Source organism: Lupinus angustifolius, chromosome LG06 (assembly GCF_001865875.1).
Source record: "Lupinus angustifolius cultivar Tanjil chromosome LG06, LupAngTanjil_v1.0, whole genome shotgun sequence".
In the NCBI taxonomy this organism is placed as follows: Eukaryota; Viridiplantae; Streptophyta; class Magnoliopsida; order Fabales; family Fabaceae; genus Lupinus; species Lupinus angustifolius.
Genome location: NC_032014.1, coordinates 29,313,276 through 29,328,999, shown reverse-complemented (window position 1 = coordinate 29,328,999; position 15,724 = coordinate 29,313,276). Strand labels below are relative to the sequence as shown.

The window sequence follows — 15,724 nt, the reverse complement described above, 5'->3', positions numbered from 1 at the left end:
ATCCACTCATCCATACTATAATTTGATGATACATATAGTAGATCAACTTCACTATTGTACCAGAGTCATCTTTCTGTGCAACATTTGCAGATGTAGATACTCCATCTTTGCCCACCGGCTTGCTAGGACTCCATTCATTGAGACAATATTTTTTATAATGCCAAGTCTGTTTGCATTTATAGCACTCTACTGATGTTCTGCCCCTGGAATTTAGTCTTTTCCCTTTGGCAGGACCTCCTCTGCCTTGTCTCCTCCCACGCACTTAGCTCCCTTTCACATACACACCATCACTCTGAGACCCTTCACCTACATTCTGTCTTCTTTGAGTGTGGGACAGAAGAGCAGATGTGATCTCATTCAGTTTGATTGAGTATTTCCTGTATGTCAATGTTGTCACCAAGTGTTCATAGGAATTTGGCAAAGAACACCATAATATTATTGATCATCATCAACCTTCACATCAAGTTTCTACAAGTCATTGATCACTTGATAAAATTGTTGAGATGTTGTTGCAAATCAGCACATTCCTGCATCTTCAGGTCATAGAGTCTCTGTTTCAAATACAACTTATTTGTTAGAGACTTGGACATGAATCGCTTCTCTAATGTCTCTCATACCTCTGTTGGTGATGTCAGATCCATAACATGATACATCACCTCATCTGATAGACACAGCTGTATGATTCCCACGGCCTTCTCCTTCAACTCTTCCCAATCCAGTTGATCCACACCCTCTGGTTTATTCTCACGCAACGCCTCTGATAGACCTTGTTGAGTCAACACATCATTAACCCTCATTTGCCACAATCTGAAATTACCAGTTCCATCGAACTTCCCCACCTCGAATTTGACACCTGGGTTAAGAGCCATCTGATACCAATTGTTGGGAACAAGCGAACAATCAAATAGTAAAGAGTATAGAGACAAGAGAATAACACAAGAGACTTGGTAACGAGGTTCAGCCAATTGTGCCTACGTCCCCCGGAGCGTTGAGCGGCTACCACTATATATTATTAGAGAATAAGAATTAATGTTTTACTATTCTTCTCATTGTTACATTAGGTTTACATAACATCAATATATATAGTCCTCTATCCCAACCCCTTTACATCAGCCCAAGTCTATAACTTGTATTATTGTTATCCAGATATATGAGTCATTGCACAACAAGATGAGATTAGCAAGTTGGAGAATATAACGTTGAAGGGTCATGCTGCTACATGTAGGAAACAACAAGACCTATATTGCAGATTTGGTGTCACAAATGAACTTTGGGTGGCTGATTAAATTACTATATATATATATTGAATCTCTCTTTACATCCAATTAAGTTTTACTAATTACCTTTAATTTTATTCATTGATTTTCTTAAATCTAATGTACCAAATATATGAGAAAATAAATGATGAGAGAGAAAAAAATCTTTTAATTTTCATCCATTTGGACGGTATCATATTGAGTGTAATTAGTGTAACTTAATTTGTGTGTAAACGAATTCTTCCTGATATATATTATATATATAGAAGAGGGGTCTGTTTATACCCCATTTAAATTACATTAATTACACTCAATCTTAGTCATTCATTTTCTTATATCCAATGGACCATAAATGATGAGAGAGAAAGATAAATCTTAAATAAATTTGAAGTTTAATTTATTTGGTCCGTTGAATTTAAGAAAATAAATGGTTGAGATATAATATAACTAGTATAATTTAAATTAGACGTAAATGTCACGCTCTCAAACGTGTATATATATATATATATATATTAAAGCAAATCCCATGACATGTCTGATTTATAAATTGAAATGCAAATAACTTATATATTCTGTTGTTTTTAATAGATGATAGTAATGAATTAGGTCTGAAATGATTTGATTGGATAGGTAAAGGTAGAGAATATATTATTATTATTATTATTATGTTGTGAGTGAAGAGAGAGAGAGGGAGAGGGATCTGGTAATGGAAAAGAGATCTGAATGAGAATGAGAATGGTTGGAATTTGGGTAGAGAAGGCATGGATGTTAGATGCAGTCCCATTCTTAGTTCTACTCTCAATCATTTTGTTAATCGCTCTTCATCTCTTGGCATTGGTAACTGTTAATTACTCTCTTCTTCTATTCATCTACTATTCATCTAATCCTGTTTCCCCTTGTTATTAGGTATACTGGATTTACAGATTGAGTACCGATAACAAAGTACAAGTACAAGTACAAGTACAAGAACAGAGGAGGAAAGCTCACTGATCCTATGCTATATGTAAACCTACCCTTTTATATCTCTCTCTATTTCTATTTCATCCATCATGCTTGGATCCTATACTTTACATGTCCCTCAAACATGCTTAAATGTAATATCAATGTATGCTATCATCTTCAATCTTTACCTTTAATATAATTGTTTTGATGTTAGTAAATACTTTATGCATGTTTGCTTGTGTGATTTATATTTGATTTGAGTAGATAATATTGGATTGTATTCTAGAGAGTAAACTTAACCCAAATGTATGTGTATGAGTAATATTGGATTGTAACAAGCAATTATTTTGCTATTTTATTCTTCTACTCTTAAAAATAGAGATCACTTTTTTAGAAAAATGCTAGCCAAGCAAACTTTAAACAAGTAGTGTGATGAATGATCATACATGTTGTCATCTTAATTATGATTAAAGATTGAAACAAACTGAACTTGAATAGTTCTCTTGGAGAATGAAGATTCTCTATCCTCATTTGTGTCCTAATTAGTGTACCAGACCAATTAAAATGTATCATTAAATTAAATATGTTTTTGTCAATATCCTCAACATTGCTCTCAATACCATAGTTAGTGTCAAGGGTATTATTGTGAATGAGGGTGAATTTTCCATTGGAGTCTTCTTTGAAACGGTTCCTGAATGAGCTGCAATGTGCTGTTCCTATGGTGTGACCTCCTGCAAACCCAAAACATCAATTTCTATATTTATAATTCAATTGGATCTACCTAACAGAATCTTTAACCAATAATTCAAAGTCTTATATAGGAGTAAATTATAGAATGTATAGAGCATAGATCTCAAGTAAAGGTCAAATCATTTACCTTTCTGAGAATAAAAGGCAGAGGAAGAGACTTAAAATCAAAAAATGATATTATAAAGAAGGAAGACAATAATTATTAATTATGATGACTCCATTGGAAGAATGTGCACCTGAAAGGATGACAAGATCAACTAAGGACAACCCTTTAGTAGAAAAGCATATCATTGTGTGTTTATGTTAATCTTTGAAAGGATCATTGTTTCAGTACCATCCTACCTAATAATACCGGATTATGCATATATCAATTATCAAACAACAAAAATGGGATAACTTCAACTTCAACCAAAGTGATAACATGACACAAACGGTTCAAAATCACGCATTTCAATGTGTGTTTATGTTAATCTTTGAATCGGATATAATGCAGCAAATGCACATTGAATTTCATACAAAATACAAAAATATATTATATCACTGCTTCTGATCATGATAAGTGAGAAAAGACAATCTTGGAAATAGGACATATTACTTATGTTATTGTGGATGAAAAAATTAAAAAGTAAACATATATATGATCTAGATTCTCTTGTATGTGACAAATAATAATTGTTGTTACAGTAATTTGCAACAATTCTGAATGATATAAAATAATTGTTACCGGCTAAGTCACGATCAAGAATATTAACCTTAGTGACATATATTAATAGCGTGTTATACAAGGTATGAGCCATGAATTAAGCATTTTAAAGGAGAATTGAGTGATATATGCATGAATGATGCCCCTTACTCAAATACACATGTTATGGTCCTTGGTAGCCACGATAGCTTACATGCATTATTTACATAAAATGCAATGGCAGGTGTCAGAAGCTATACCTATAACGCCTACTACTATAGAAGCAACTACAAGCTTAATCACGTCAATTTCATTTTCTCAACATATCCCTCTAACTATCTCCACCCTTTGCATGCATATAAACTAATATGTAATATGTCTAACTAGTTATTCCAGAGTTGTCAATGCTATAGAAAACTACACTGTGATGATTTTATAGAAAAGCTTATACTTTACTATATACGGTTACACGTTATTAAAGTTTTAATGGGTGGTTGTTGGAGGTACCATGCAGGGTTGGGGCTTATTGGAGCCTTTGTGTTAATATTTGTCAGCTCTGCAGAAATAACCCAGGTTATAACTTCTTTCCCTTTCTCCTAATGCTTTATCTGAATCTCCAACACATTGGACCTACAAATTTGTCAGTAATAACAATCTATATGGAATTATATATGGTTTCTGATTGTAATTGTTACTTTATTCCTTAAAGCTTATTATTTCTTCACTGTTAACCTATGAAAAGTTTGATAATGCAATAAGTTTGGTAATACTTATTATTTTATGATACTTTACTGCAGGGGATTTTTAGGGAGTATAAACAGCCTTTTGTACTCACTTACCTTGGAGTATCTCTCATGGTGGTCCATTTACCAATTTCAGTTTTCAAAGGGTGGATTTGTAGCTTACTCAAAACTTTATGTAGAAACCATCATAGGAGGGACTACACCCCAGTTAGACAAGAAACCAATCTAAAATGTTGTTTAATTACTGACAAGGATGTTAAAGAAAGAGAAGAAGGTATCAATAAAGAAGAGGAAGATCAACCTCCCTTGCTTGAACAAATTTATGAAGATACTTCATGGAAAATTGCCAAGTGTGGCTTCTACCTCACTCCAATATGGTTTGCATCAGAGGTAACAAGGTTTCATTTTAATCTCATTCTTTAATTGTCAAACTGTCTTTTTTGGTTTTGCATTTTAACCTTTTTGTGGAGAACTTAGAATACAAGTGGTTACATTTAGATGTAGCATGATCAATTTTGTAGAACTATACATGTAGCTTAATTCTTATAAATGTTTCCAGATACTGTAGAGTGAAAATATTGCTTAGAAGGAGTAATAATTAGTATCATAAAATAATACTTCAAAAAATTATGAACTTGGAAATATGGGGATAGAAATAATGGAATTAATGCTGTCCATGACTTTCCAAGATGTTGCTACTCATTGTATTTTGTATTTTGTGTGTATAGTGTTGCAAACTTAGAATTGATTGGTATGATGCAGTATTTCTCAAACTTGGCACTTGCAAATACTAGTGTTGTAAGCACAACAGTTCTAAGTTCCACTTCAGGTCTCTTTACCCTTTTCTTCGGAGCTCTTTTCGGCCAGGACTCAGTAAATGTAACGAAACTAGTCGCTGTTTTAATCAGTATGGCTGGTGTTGCCATGACAACCATTGGGAAAACTTGGGCAGCAGATGACAAAACCAGAATGTCTGAGTAAGTTGAATGTCATTTGTTTTTGTGCAAAGGCCTTCCCTCTATAGGGCATGTTTGGTGTATGGAAAATGCTTTTGTGAGTAATTGGAAAATGTCACATTGTCTACATTATGTTAGGTATAGAAAACTGATACAAAAAGGTAACATTTTCGCTAACCGAACAGACTCTAGATATTATGTCGTAGTTATTCTTTCAATATCCTAAAATGGAAGTTGTTCTTGGTAAGGGCTGGAAAGCATTCCATCACCGGGGATATCTTTGGTCTACTCTCTGCAATATGTTATGGCTTATACACAGGTATGATATCTCTAATGACAGGTTCATACATTTCATTTAAACTAGAAATAACTTTAATTTTGTGGAGTTCTAACTCTGAATATCATTGTTAATCTTGGTTAATTAATTGCAGTGCTTCTCAAGAATTCTGTTGGAACAGGAGACAAGGTTGACATTCAAAAGTTTTTTGGTTGCATTGGTCTCTACTGTCTTATTGGCTTTTGGTGGCTAGGTACGGAATTTTTTAATAGGCATTTGTGGGTCCATAGTATTCTCATGTGATGTAAAGGGTGTAAATGGATCCTTTTTATCTGCACCACTATTTAGAACAAATAAGAAGAACCATTAGATATTGAGAATTTAGTTCACCAGCCTATGGTAGGAGTAATCATACATAGTTGCATAGTTAAAGATGTGCATTTTTTTGATGTTCTTGCAAATTTCATGCAGCATGGCCATTAAATGCTGCTAGAATTGAACCTCCTTTTGAACTTCCAAGTTCAAAGTCAACTTGGAAGATCGTTATTGCAAATAGCATTTGGTCAAGTGTGATTTCAGATTACTTTTGGTAAGTTGATCTAACACCTTGTATGATTTTGATGATGAAAAATGAAACAAATAGAATGAAAACATAATAAGAGTAGAATAATGTAACAGGGCCTTGTCAATAGTTTGGACATCTCCTTTGGTTGCAACATTAGGCATGTCATTGACAATTCCTGTTGCCATGATAGCTGACATGGTTATACATGCTCGAAACTACTCTGCAACCTACATTCTTGGATGCATTCAGGTCTCATTTTTCTTTTCCACCATCTCATATTTAGTAATCTTCATTTGCAATGTTTCATTATTTTTCTTTGGTTTTTTTATTGGAAACAGGTATTTGCAGGATTTAGTCTAGCAAACCTTTCAGATAAGTTTTCAAGAAATGATGCAGAGTTAACTAGTTCTTGTTATGAGAAGCAAGAATTATGTATATTAAACGAGGAAGAAACTATGTATGTGAATTGGTGAGGGAAGAGCATGAGTGTTGAAATAAAATGTTGTGCTTTAATTTAAAGTGAGAATGTTCTTCAACTTCAAGCCTTGTGTCACATTAACTTTTAGTGGATAAATGATTCTTTAGGATGTAACAGGGTTGAAGAATAGTATGGTATGTCATTTGTTAAATTATGCTTTCATCAAATATGCAAATGCTGCTCACATTACAACAAAAATAAGGAAAGAGAAGAATACAAAGAGGAAGGGAGTTAAGTCCTAATAGTCTAGATTTCCCTAGAACTGATAATGTGGAGTGGAGTCCTTAAGCTTACTCTTGGAATACTCTATTTCAATCGGTTATAATATAAATGAGTTAGGATCTTCTCGATCGATGAAGAGACAAATATACTCAAAACAAAAGAAAAATCTAATATGATTAGACATTTTTATGTTTACACGTAAGTGAAAAATGATCACTTTGCCTCTCAATTAGTGGAGATAATCCTAACTCAGTATAAACCTTAGCATTTTATCAAAACCAAAGTTCGACTTTTTGATTGACAGGTTAAAGGTAATCATTAACTACCACAATTTCTATGGACGGTTTAAATATATCTTGATTACTTCTATAATTATAATTACAATTGTAGTTGTATCATTATCCACTTTTGTTATTATGTTAGTTATATTATCAAATGTATTTTCTCACGATTTTGTATAATAAATTAATATATTTCAAAGTACTTGATTACTCGTAAGAAGTATAGTTCAAGAGAATAGACAATTATCACACTTTATATATAGATTAATCCCCTTAAATATACTTAAATATGAGCATATCTCCTGTCCAACATTTAGTGTTATGATTGATTGAAAAATATATATTTAAGTTAAAAATTTAATTATTAAGTATTTTTCTAATCAATCACAAATGATACATGGAGTGACAAAACAATGTAAGACAAAAGATATGGTCACTAAAATATATGTTTTTATAAAGGGATATATGTATATCATAAAAAATAGATTATATATATTTATATTATATAATAATTAGTTAAATTTAAATAGTTGAATATAAATATATTGGAATTAAGGGGGGCAATAGAGACATATTATATATAAAGTGGGGTGGGGTGGGTTTTGTTTTTGTTTTTGTTTTTGTTTTAAGAATTAGTGAATTAGTGAATTAGGGATCTGGAATGGAGAAAGGAAAGGGCGTGATGGTTGGATCTGTGGGACGAAGATGGGGAATTGATTTCTCTGATAATTCTATTTCTCCTTCTTCTCGTGATTTCCTTGATCCTCCTGGTTTCTCTCGCTCTTCTCTCGATCTCGATGATTCCTCTCTCTCTCGCCAATCCAAGGACGCTGAATCCACTTGGAAGTCTCAGGTAATGATTATTGATGATTCATTCATTGATTATGATTATTGATTGATTATGATGATTGATTCATGCTGAATACCAGAAAGCATGGGAAGTAGCACAAGCACCATTCAAGAACTTGTTAATGATGGGATTCATGATGTGGATGGCTGGTTCAACTGTACACTTGTTCAGCATTGGTATTACCTTCTCTGCTCTCTGGCAACCTATTTCCGCTTTACAATCTGTCGGAAAGAGTAAGCTCTCTCTCTCTAGTCTCTATTCATTCTCTTTCTCTCCTTATACCTTATAACTTATAACTTATAATTTCTATTGTTTCAGTTTTTGAGCCTTACAAAGACACTAAAGTCGAACTTCTCGGACCTAAGTTGTTATTCATAGCCCTCAATTTGGGTGGCTTGGCACTTGGTGTTTGGAAGGTAACATATCTCTCTTTATTAATTGAGTTTGATAACATTGGTGCTATGTACTTTGCTGTTGTAATTCATTTGTGTCTGTCCTGTTCTGCAGCTTAACGCCATGGGGCTTCTTCCTACGCACACATCAGACTGGGTCTCATCCTTGCCACCTGCTCAGGTTGCTTTAACTGCCATCTTATGTTCTATGTTGATTTCATTTTATGCTTGTGAGAATTAATACTGTGGAGGAGAGCTTTCTCTCTCGTTAGGAGTGTAAACTCTGGAATTTATGTTATTGTAGAGCATCCATGCTCATTTCTTTCTAAAATCTTCTATAATACTATTCTGAATTTTACTGTTTCTATCAATTTCTGCAAACCAAACAGGCTCTAATTGTGTTCTCTCCTGCTTCTTGATGATCGATTGTTTCATTTCAGTTAGAAACTATGCTCTAATTCCTGGAAGCTTTACTTTATCTGCTTATGACCTTGATGTTAATTATCTTCAGGAGGTGGAGTATTCAGGTGGAGGTATAAACTTGGGTTGATGTGCCAGTTTTTCATCTTGAAATGAAGTTGAACAAAGAAGGAAGAGGTTTCAGTGCTGTTGGCCAACAGCATGAGTCCTAATGGTCACTTATGAATGCATGAGATATGGTTTATTTATAATGGTTACTTTGGACTGCATGAAATATGATGGTTTATTTATCTAGATAACTATGAAAAGTATTTATATTTCTATTTATATGTAGGATTCTGATGTTGTCACATCATATTTGGCTATATCACTTTTGATTGCTGTTTTGATGTAAAAGGAATAATATTTTTTACATCTAGGAAACATGCAATATAGCTATGCCTATGTTGTTTTTATCTTCCCCTTGTTGTCTAATCGAGTGCTAAGTTTGAAAAGGGCGTAAATAAACTGAAGTACTTACTCTTTAGAATTGTAATTCCTGAACCCAATACTTGTTAATGTTCTTAGTATTCTCCATTTCTCCTAGTATTTATAAATTAGGAAGAAAGCAAGAATGGAATGTGTTGCACTAAATTTGAAGAAGACAGCAGGAAGGTACTATCTAGTATATACTCTCATATCCATTTAGTCCTCATATCATTCCAACAAGGCTTTTAAGGGATTGGTTTCATTCGGTTTTAGGAATATTATGATTTTGTTTGGTTCTTCATGTTTTGCACTACAAAAACTTAATTGAGTTAAATCTTTAATATATAATTTGGTTAGGTTTGCTTCATCAATTTACTTGATAACTTTTAGAAAATTAAAATATCTAAATAATCATAACGACTTTTGAAAAAATCAGAAAAATATATAGTTATAGTTTTGCTCCACATTAAAGAAATTTATCCAAATAAGAAATTTGGTTTACACTTTACGTAGCATGTTTTATGTGTCTTTTACTTTTTAAAAAATGTTCTTATATAGTTTAGTTGAGCATTTGAAGTTTAATTTCTTACTTTCGTGGAACAAAAGGATTATCCAACTAAAGATTGTGTTTGTGTGACCCTAACTTAAACTCGTCCGGATGTAATGTAATTCAATTTAAAATAGAAATTTTTATCATATGCCTTTGTTTTCAATTTCTAATTTTACTTTACATACTATTAGATCTTCAAACATAACAGAAATGAAATAATACAAAAGAAAATAGAAATGCCAGAGAAAAATGAAACGAAAATGATATTATATTTTTCTTAGTACATTTATAATTTTCGGGTTTTTTCCGAGTTCAAGTTTTGAATTTCGAGTTCAGGTTTAGGTATGTGCAAACCTGACTCCGCCCTGTTGTCATTCCTATTTGTAGTTACAGGAGATTTTTAGAAAAAATTGGAGTTTGTAAATCTTAATTTCAGAAGATAATTGAAGTCACTTATCTATTATAAATCCTTAATATATTGTAAGCTAATAAAACTTAATTAGTGCATCACTACATCTAATCAAATGGCACATACCTATGATAGTAAAAATAAAATTGGTTAAATTTAAGTATGAAATAATCTAAACAATTTATTATATAGGTAAAAACCATTATAAATATTATAAAAATAACAATTCAAATAATAGCTAAAAAGATAAATCCAAATATCACATCGCAACTTTTACTTCAAACCACTTGTCCAGTTTCTAACAAGCTGTCCCAAATAGAGGCTATGTTTGAATTACATTAAGGCACCTAAAGGAACAAGTTTTCCAATAACTGTTTTTGTATATGCATAATTTCAACATTCGTGAATTATTATGTGAATTATTACATTAGGTTAAGATATAAATTGCCCCAAAGTTAATTAATGACATATATTAGAAGTGTTTCCATTTTCCAATGGAATGGAATGGAGAGTTGATGAGATAGTGAGTCGGTGTTTTGATTTTCTGTTAATAGAAAAAGCAAAAACTTTGAACCAAACTTGTTTTGGTCTTCTATTCACTCTTTGATTCATTTTCATATCTCATACCATGTCTTCTTTTTTCATAATCATTTCTCATAACCAACAATAACTAAAGTCCTCATCTTTCATTTCTTTTGCTTTTTTTCTTTCATTCTTTTAGATCACACCATCACAATTATCATATTCTTTTTTCTCTGTTTCATTTTCATACAGTTATGTTCCAAAGAAACCCTTTTTCTTCAAACCCAGAGCCATGCCAACACCTTTCTGATTACAAGCTCAACCATGGTTTCAATGCCTACAAATCCATCCAAAACCTTCTTGTCACTTCTCCAATTGCGAAGAAAACTAGCATCAAGAAACCACACACAACAGCAATACCCAGATGCAGTATCTGTAATAGGTTTCAAGGGAGGATGTATTTGTGTTTGATCTGTTCTTCATTCTCTTGTTTGGATCATACCCTTTTGCACCCTCAATCACAAATTGGCCATGCTTTGTTTGTAGACATTCAAAGGGCTGAACTTTATTGTGCTCTATGTCATGATCAATTGTATGACCCTGATTTTGATCAACTTGTCATGTCTAAGTATTCAATGCTTCTCATGTCAAAAGGTTCCACTTTGAATGAGAGTATTGGTCAGAGATTGATCAAGAGAAGGAGATTTGAATCATCCTTTGATTTGCGTACATCGAAGTATAGAGTTTCCAATTCAATTAGAGATCTGAGGGCTAAATCATGTTATCCTTTGGGTTTGAGAGGGTTGAACAATTTGGGTAGTACATGTTTCATGAATTCTGTGTTGCAGGCATTGCTACATGCACCTCCTTTCAGGGACTATTTCTTGAATGGTGGACATTGTATGGAAGCTTGTCACAAAAGAACAGCAAACACTGATCAACGACTGTGTTTGCTTTGTGATATCAATGCTATTTTTTCAGCTGTATTTTCGGGTGATCGGAATCCATATAGCCCTGCTCAATTTCTCTACAGGTTTGCCATTCATATCTTTCATGTTATTATCCTTTGTGTCATGAAAACAATGGCTGACACTTATCATAGGAATTTAATCTGTCTTAGCTTCATATGTGAAAATGTGGTATTTTTAAATGCTATTGATATATAGAAAAAATGGTTCATTGCTTAATTTTCTATATTAAGATATTCAGCCACTTGAAGTGGTAATTCATTGATTCAATGATTTAGTCAATTACTATGAAAGCAAGCATGCTGGGATGTGGTGCCATCTGGCCCGAAGTGTGTAAAGTAGCAAGTTCTTCATTGAAGATTTCTTTGACAAAAGCAAGCATGTTTTTGAGCATGCATGCTGCCAGCTCAGCTCTAACTTGATGTTTTTCATAACAAGTTTGATGTTGATGATTTGTTTGTATGAATCTAGTTGTAAGTTGCTTGGAGCGACTTCAGTTTGAACGTTGAGCCCAATAATTTTTTGACTTTGGCCCCCTTTTTGCTTTGGTGCTCAAATTCTTGTTTCTTTTGAATGGTGAAACTTTTTATTTTTGTTTCAAGCTGGTGGCAGCATTCAGCAAATTTAGCGAGTTATGAGCAGCAGGATGCTCATGAGTTTTTCATTTCGATGTTAGATGCAATACATGAGAAAGAGGGCAAATCAAGGAACGTATGCAGAGGTATTTAGATGCTGAGATGTGGTGCTTTCCTGCATTTTTGTTGTCTCATGCATGGGTCAACTTTCTGTGTTGTAAATTTAGTTATCTACATGATGAGGCATTTTATCCAAAATAGAAAAACTATAATGATGTAAGGTTTAGTGACTTTAGTCTAGGAATGCATTAACAACTTTAGATAAAATCAAATATTCATTATGGACTCTTTGCTGTCTGCGGAACACTTTCAGATATATCTCAAGGTTTTATATGTAAAGTACAGAAATAAATCTACCGTTTAAATATGTTTTTTGTCCCTCTAATGTAGAAGTAGTTTGACTTTTGTCCTCTTTGCATCTCCTCCGCAAAGTTTGAAATACCTACTCTTGGTGCCCGATGTTAAGTTACTTCTGTTAGGTGCTGGTGTGACCGCCAGAACGTCGCGGCAACATTGGCACATAGATGACATGTGGCAGTAAGGACTAAAAACAAGAAGTGAAACTTAATAGGGACTAAAAGCAATGGAAAGTTAATGTCGTGTACGAAAATCACTAATTTCCCCACTCTTCAAGGGTGCAAAACATTTTTGAAGAGAACCAAAACCAAAAGTGTCTACTTTATGCCACTCTTCAAGGGTGCAAAACAATTTTGAAGAGAACCAAAACCAAAATCGTCTATGTCATGGGGACTAAACATATTTTGATCTAAATCTAAGAAAAAGTTATCATGTCACATAAATCAGTTCTTATGTTTACCCAAATAATGCATGATTATTGTTTTACACAGGTAATGGTGACTGCCAATGTGTAGTTCATAGAGTGTTCTCCGGACTATTGAGATCAGATGTTACCTGTATGGCATGTGGATTTACCTCAACTACCTATGACCCTTATGTGGATATTTCACTTAACTTGGATTCCAATGTCTCATTAGCAGAAAAGGGTAAAAAGCTTTCCAAACAGAAAGAGGATGGCAGTAGTATGTCTACGCTTTTCGGTTGTTTGGATTTGTTCACTAGGCCAGAGAAGTTGGGGTCAGACCAGAAACTTTACTGCCAGAATTGTCAGGAAAGGCAGGACTCATTGAAGCAAATGTCTATCAGAAAGCTTCCTTTGGTACTTAGTTTGCACGTAAAACGATTTGAGCACTCGTTTGTTAGAAAGATGTCAAGAAAGATAGACCGCTACGTACACTTCCCGTTTTCCTTTGACATGACCCCATATTTGTCCTCCTCAATCCTTAGAGCCAGATATCGAAATAGAATTTTTAATTTTGGGGGTGATGACTCCGATGTGTTTTCTGAGTTCAAGATTTTTGCAGTAGTGACACATTCGGGGACGCTTGAGTCTGGTCATTATGTTACCTTTTTACGTTTAAGGAAGCAGTGGTACAGATGTGATGATGCTTGGATAACTGAGGTTGATGAGGCTGCAGTCAGAGCTTCACAGTGCTACATGATTTTCTATGTGCAAAAAGCTCTGTACAATAAAGCAAATGGAGATATATTTCTTCCTATTGCTGGATGTTGCTAGAGAAGATATTAAGGGGAGTACATGAGCAATTAGTGGATTATAATGTGTTTTTTGTGGCATCGAGTACGCCAACTTGATGCTTAGGGTCAGTTTCGTTTAACGAAAACATTTCACCTTCTCACTAATAATTTCAAGCATAGCACCTTGTTTTCATTATGTTTGTTGTTTTCAAAGATTTGTACATGAAACAGTGAAACTATCATTGTTTCCTATACAAATCTTTGAAAACATGAAACATAATGAAAGCAAGGTAACATGCTTGTAATCATTCATGCAAACAGAAAATGAAAATGGAAGATGTTTTCCTAAACAGAGAATCACAGAAAATGAAACTGAGAACATTTTCTTTCCCTTCAGTCTGGAGAATCACAGTTTACAGTTGAGAGTTGACAAGATGGATTTGCATGCATGTTATTTTTAGACTTGTGAAAGATTGAATATGGAAATGATAAGCCAGGTTGCTAACCTGAGTTTTTGCATGTGGATATGTCAACAACAGCTATGAAACAAAGATCAAGGAGACAGAAGCAACTCAATTCCTTAACAACTTTGTATAATGGAAGTTATTCAACAAACATTGCTACTTTTCTGTCTCCATTAAATGTGGAGAAAAAGAAAACAAATTAAGTGCAAAAATGAGGCTATGTGGATTTCTAATATATGTGTGGAACAGCAACATTGTAATAACACTGACATAGCATCCCTTTTGTCCCATCACATTGCATTGTGTCTACCTTTTACTGTGAGAGTTCAGATTCCTTAAAGAGGTTGATTGCTTGGTTTGTAGACAAGGGTACTTTTGAAGGCATGTATGCTCTTTTAAAGTGTTGTGAGGAATATTATTATAGCAATAACTTTTAAGTTATTGTTGTCATTTATGTGAAATAAATGCTATTGCTTGCAGTTGCTACAACCATGTGATTAATATCTTATTTTGAAGCTAGGAAAGAAGTTCATTTATAATAGGATGATATCATATCACTATATCATATATATGGTTTACACAATTGACATCCAAAATGGGTGTAGGGGCGGATTTTGGTCAAGATTTTAAATTGCAGTTGCAATTGTAATTTTCTAGTTAGTTGCAATTATAGTCATGTAAGTTGCATTATTGTGTAAATCATAAAAGTAATATAATTATTGTGACCAAAATTGAAATTTAGAAGCATATTGTATGAAAATTTTGACTTTAAAAGTTTTTTGGGTAGCCATGACTGTTATATGTGAATACTATCCTAATTTTAATGAGATATATCACTATAGTATTTCCTCTCCTTCACTTTTATTACTTAATATGTCCCATTCTGTAGTATATGGTGGTGCCTGAATTTTAGAAGAAGCCACCACCTGAGCATAACATTTAAAAATGAATGTTGGATAATACAACGACAATGTAAAAAAAACGGTGTAAAAGGAGGAAGAAATGGAAAGGTATCCAATAAAAAAAGAATAGTGGTAGACAGATAAGAAACAACTATGCATTGATACTTGATGATAGTAACAATGGGATTCAGGAATGATAACTAAAGTTATAAGCTTTTTGATATGTCAGCCCTGCCCTTTTGTACTAATTGCACAATATGATTCAGAATCATTTGAAGACAATGACTTATTTGTTCTGTTAATTTCCATTACTCTAATATATAAGTCACCAACATCAATTTGGTGTTGTAGTTGCAATTCATGGTTTCTAAACACTAATTTTCTAAGAAAAGATTTGAGCATCTAGTTGATAATTGCTAATGTATGTAAAAAGAAATA

General features: G+C 33.3%; 3 protein-coding genes across 4 annotated transcripts; all 3 read left to right on the top strand.

The window, feature by feature from the left end:
* Window positions 3,925–6,881, top strand: LOC109350754 (uncharacterized vacuolar membrane protein YML018C-like). The gene is made up of 8 exons (XM_019592049.1): window positions 3,925–4,203; window positions 4,428–4,763; window positions 5,136–5,350; window positions 5,578–5,648; window positions 5,761–5,859; window positions 6,078–6,195; window positions 6,285–6,420; window positions 6,510–6,881. The coding sequence occupies exons 1-8, from the start codon at window positions 4,117–4,119 to the stop codon at window positions 6,642–6,644; spliced, it is 1,197 nt and encodes a 398-aa protein (XP_019447594.1). The 5' UTR covers window positions 3,925–4,116; the 3' UTR covers window positions 6,645–6,881.
* Window positions 7,761–9,274, top strand: LOC109350753 (ER membrane protein complex subunit 4). Of its 2 annotated transcripts, XR_002108125.1 has the most exons (6): window positions 7,761–8,005; window positions 8,082–8,235; window positions 8,321–8,418; window positions 8,510–8,575; window positions 8,906–9,006; window positions 9,038–9,274. XR_002108125.1 is itself a non-coding variant. In XM_019592048.1 (5 exons), the coding sequence occupies exons 1-5, from the start codon at window positions 7,814–7,816 to the stop codon at window positions 8,942–8,944; spliced, it is 549 nt and encodes a 182-aa protein (XP_019447593.1). In that variant the 5' UTR covers window positions 7,761–7,813; the 3' UTR covers window positions 8,945–9,274. The 2 variants fall into 2 exon arrangements, 1 of the variants encoding a protein (XP_019447593.1); XM_019592048.1 differs by having other exon boundaries at window positions 8,906–9,274.
* LOC109350752 (ubiquitin carboxyl-terminal hydrolase 22) lies at window positions 10,772–14,964 on the top strand. Its single transcript, XM_019592047.1, has 3 exons — window positions 10,772–11,796; window positions 12,334–12,452; window positions 13,215–14,964. The coding sequence occupies exons 1-3, from the start codon at window positions 11,018–11,020 to the stop codon at window positions 13,958–13,960; spliced, it is 1,644 nt and encodes a 547-aa protein (XP_019447592.1). The 5' UTR covers window positions 10,772–11,017; the 3' UTR covers window positions 13,961–14,964.

Excerpts from the sequence above, each read along its gene's own strand:
- LOC109350754 (XM_019592049.1), top strand. The coding sequence starts at position 4,117 with ATGGGTGGTTGTTGGAGGTACCATGCAGGGTTGGGGCTTATTGGAGCC. Across the intron at positions 5,649-5,760 it reads ATGTTATGGCTTATACACAG|TGCTTCTCAAGAATTCTGTT; the intron begins GTATGATATCTC and ends AATTAATTGCAG. Across the intron at positions 5,860-6,077 it reads TATTGGCTTTTGGTGGCTAG|CATGGCCATTAAATGCTGCT; the intron begins GTACGGAATTTT and ends AATTTCATGCAG.
- LOC109350752 (XM_019592047.1), top strand. The coding sequence starts at position 11,018 with ATGTTCCAAAGAAACCCTTTTTCTTCAAACCCAGAGCCATGCCAACAC. Across the intron at positions 11,797-12,333 it reads CCTGCTCAATTTCTCTACAG|CTGGTGGCAGCATTCAGCAA; the intron begins GTTTGCCATTCA and ends TTTTGTTTCAAG. Across the intron at positions 12,453-13,214 it reads ATCAAGGAACGTATGCAGAG|GTAATGGTGACTGCCAATGT; the intron begins GTATTTAGATGC and ends TGTTTTACACAG.
- LOC109350753 (XM_019592048.1), top strand. The coding sequence starts at position 7,814 with ATGGAGAAAGGAAAGGGCGTGATGGTTGGATCTGTGGGACGAAGATGG. Across the intron at positions 8,006-8,081 it reads AATCCACTTGGAAGTCTCAG|AAAGCATGGGAAGTAGCACA; the intron begins GTAATGATTATT and ends GCTGAATACCAG. Across the intron at positions 8,576-8,905 it reads CATCCTTGCCACCTGCTCAG|GAGGTGGAGTATTCAGGTGG; the intron begins GTTGCTTTAACT and ends AATTATCTTCAG.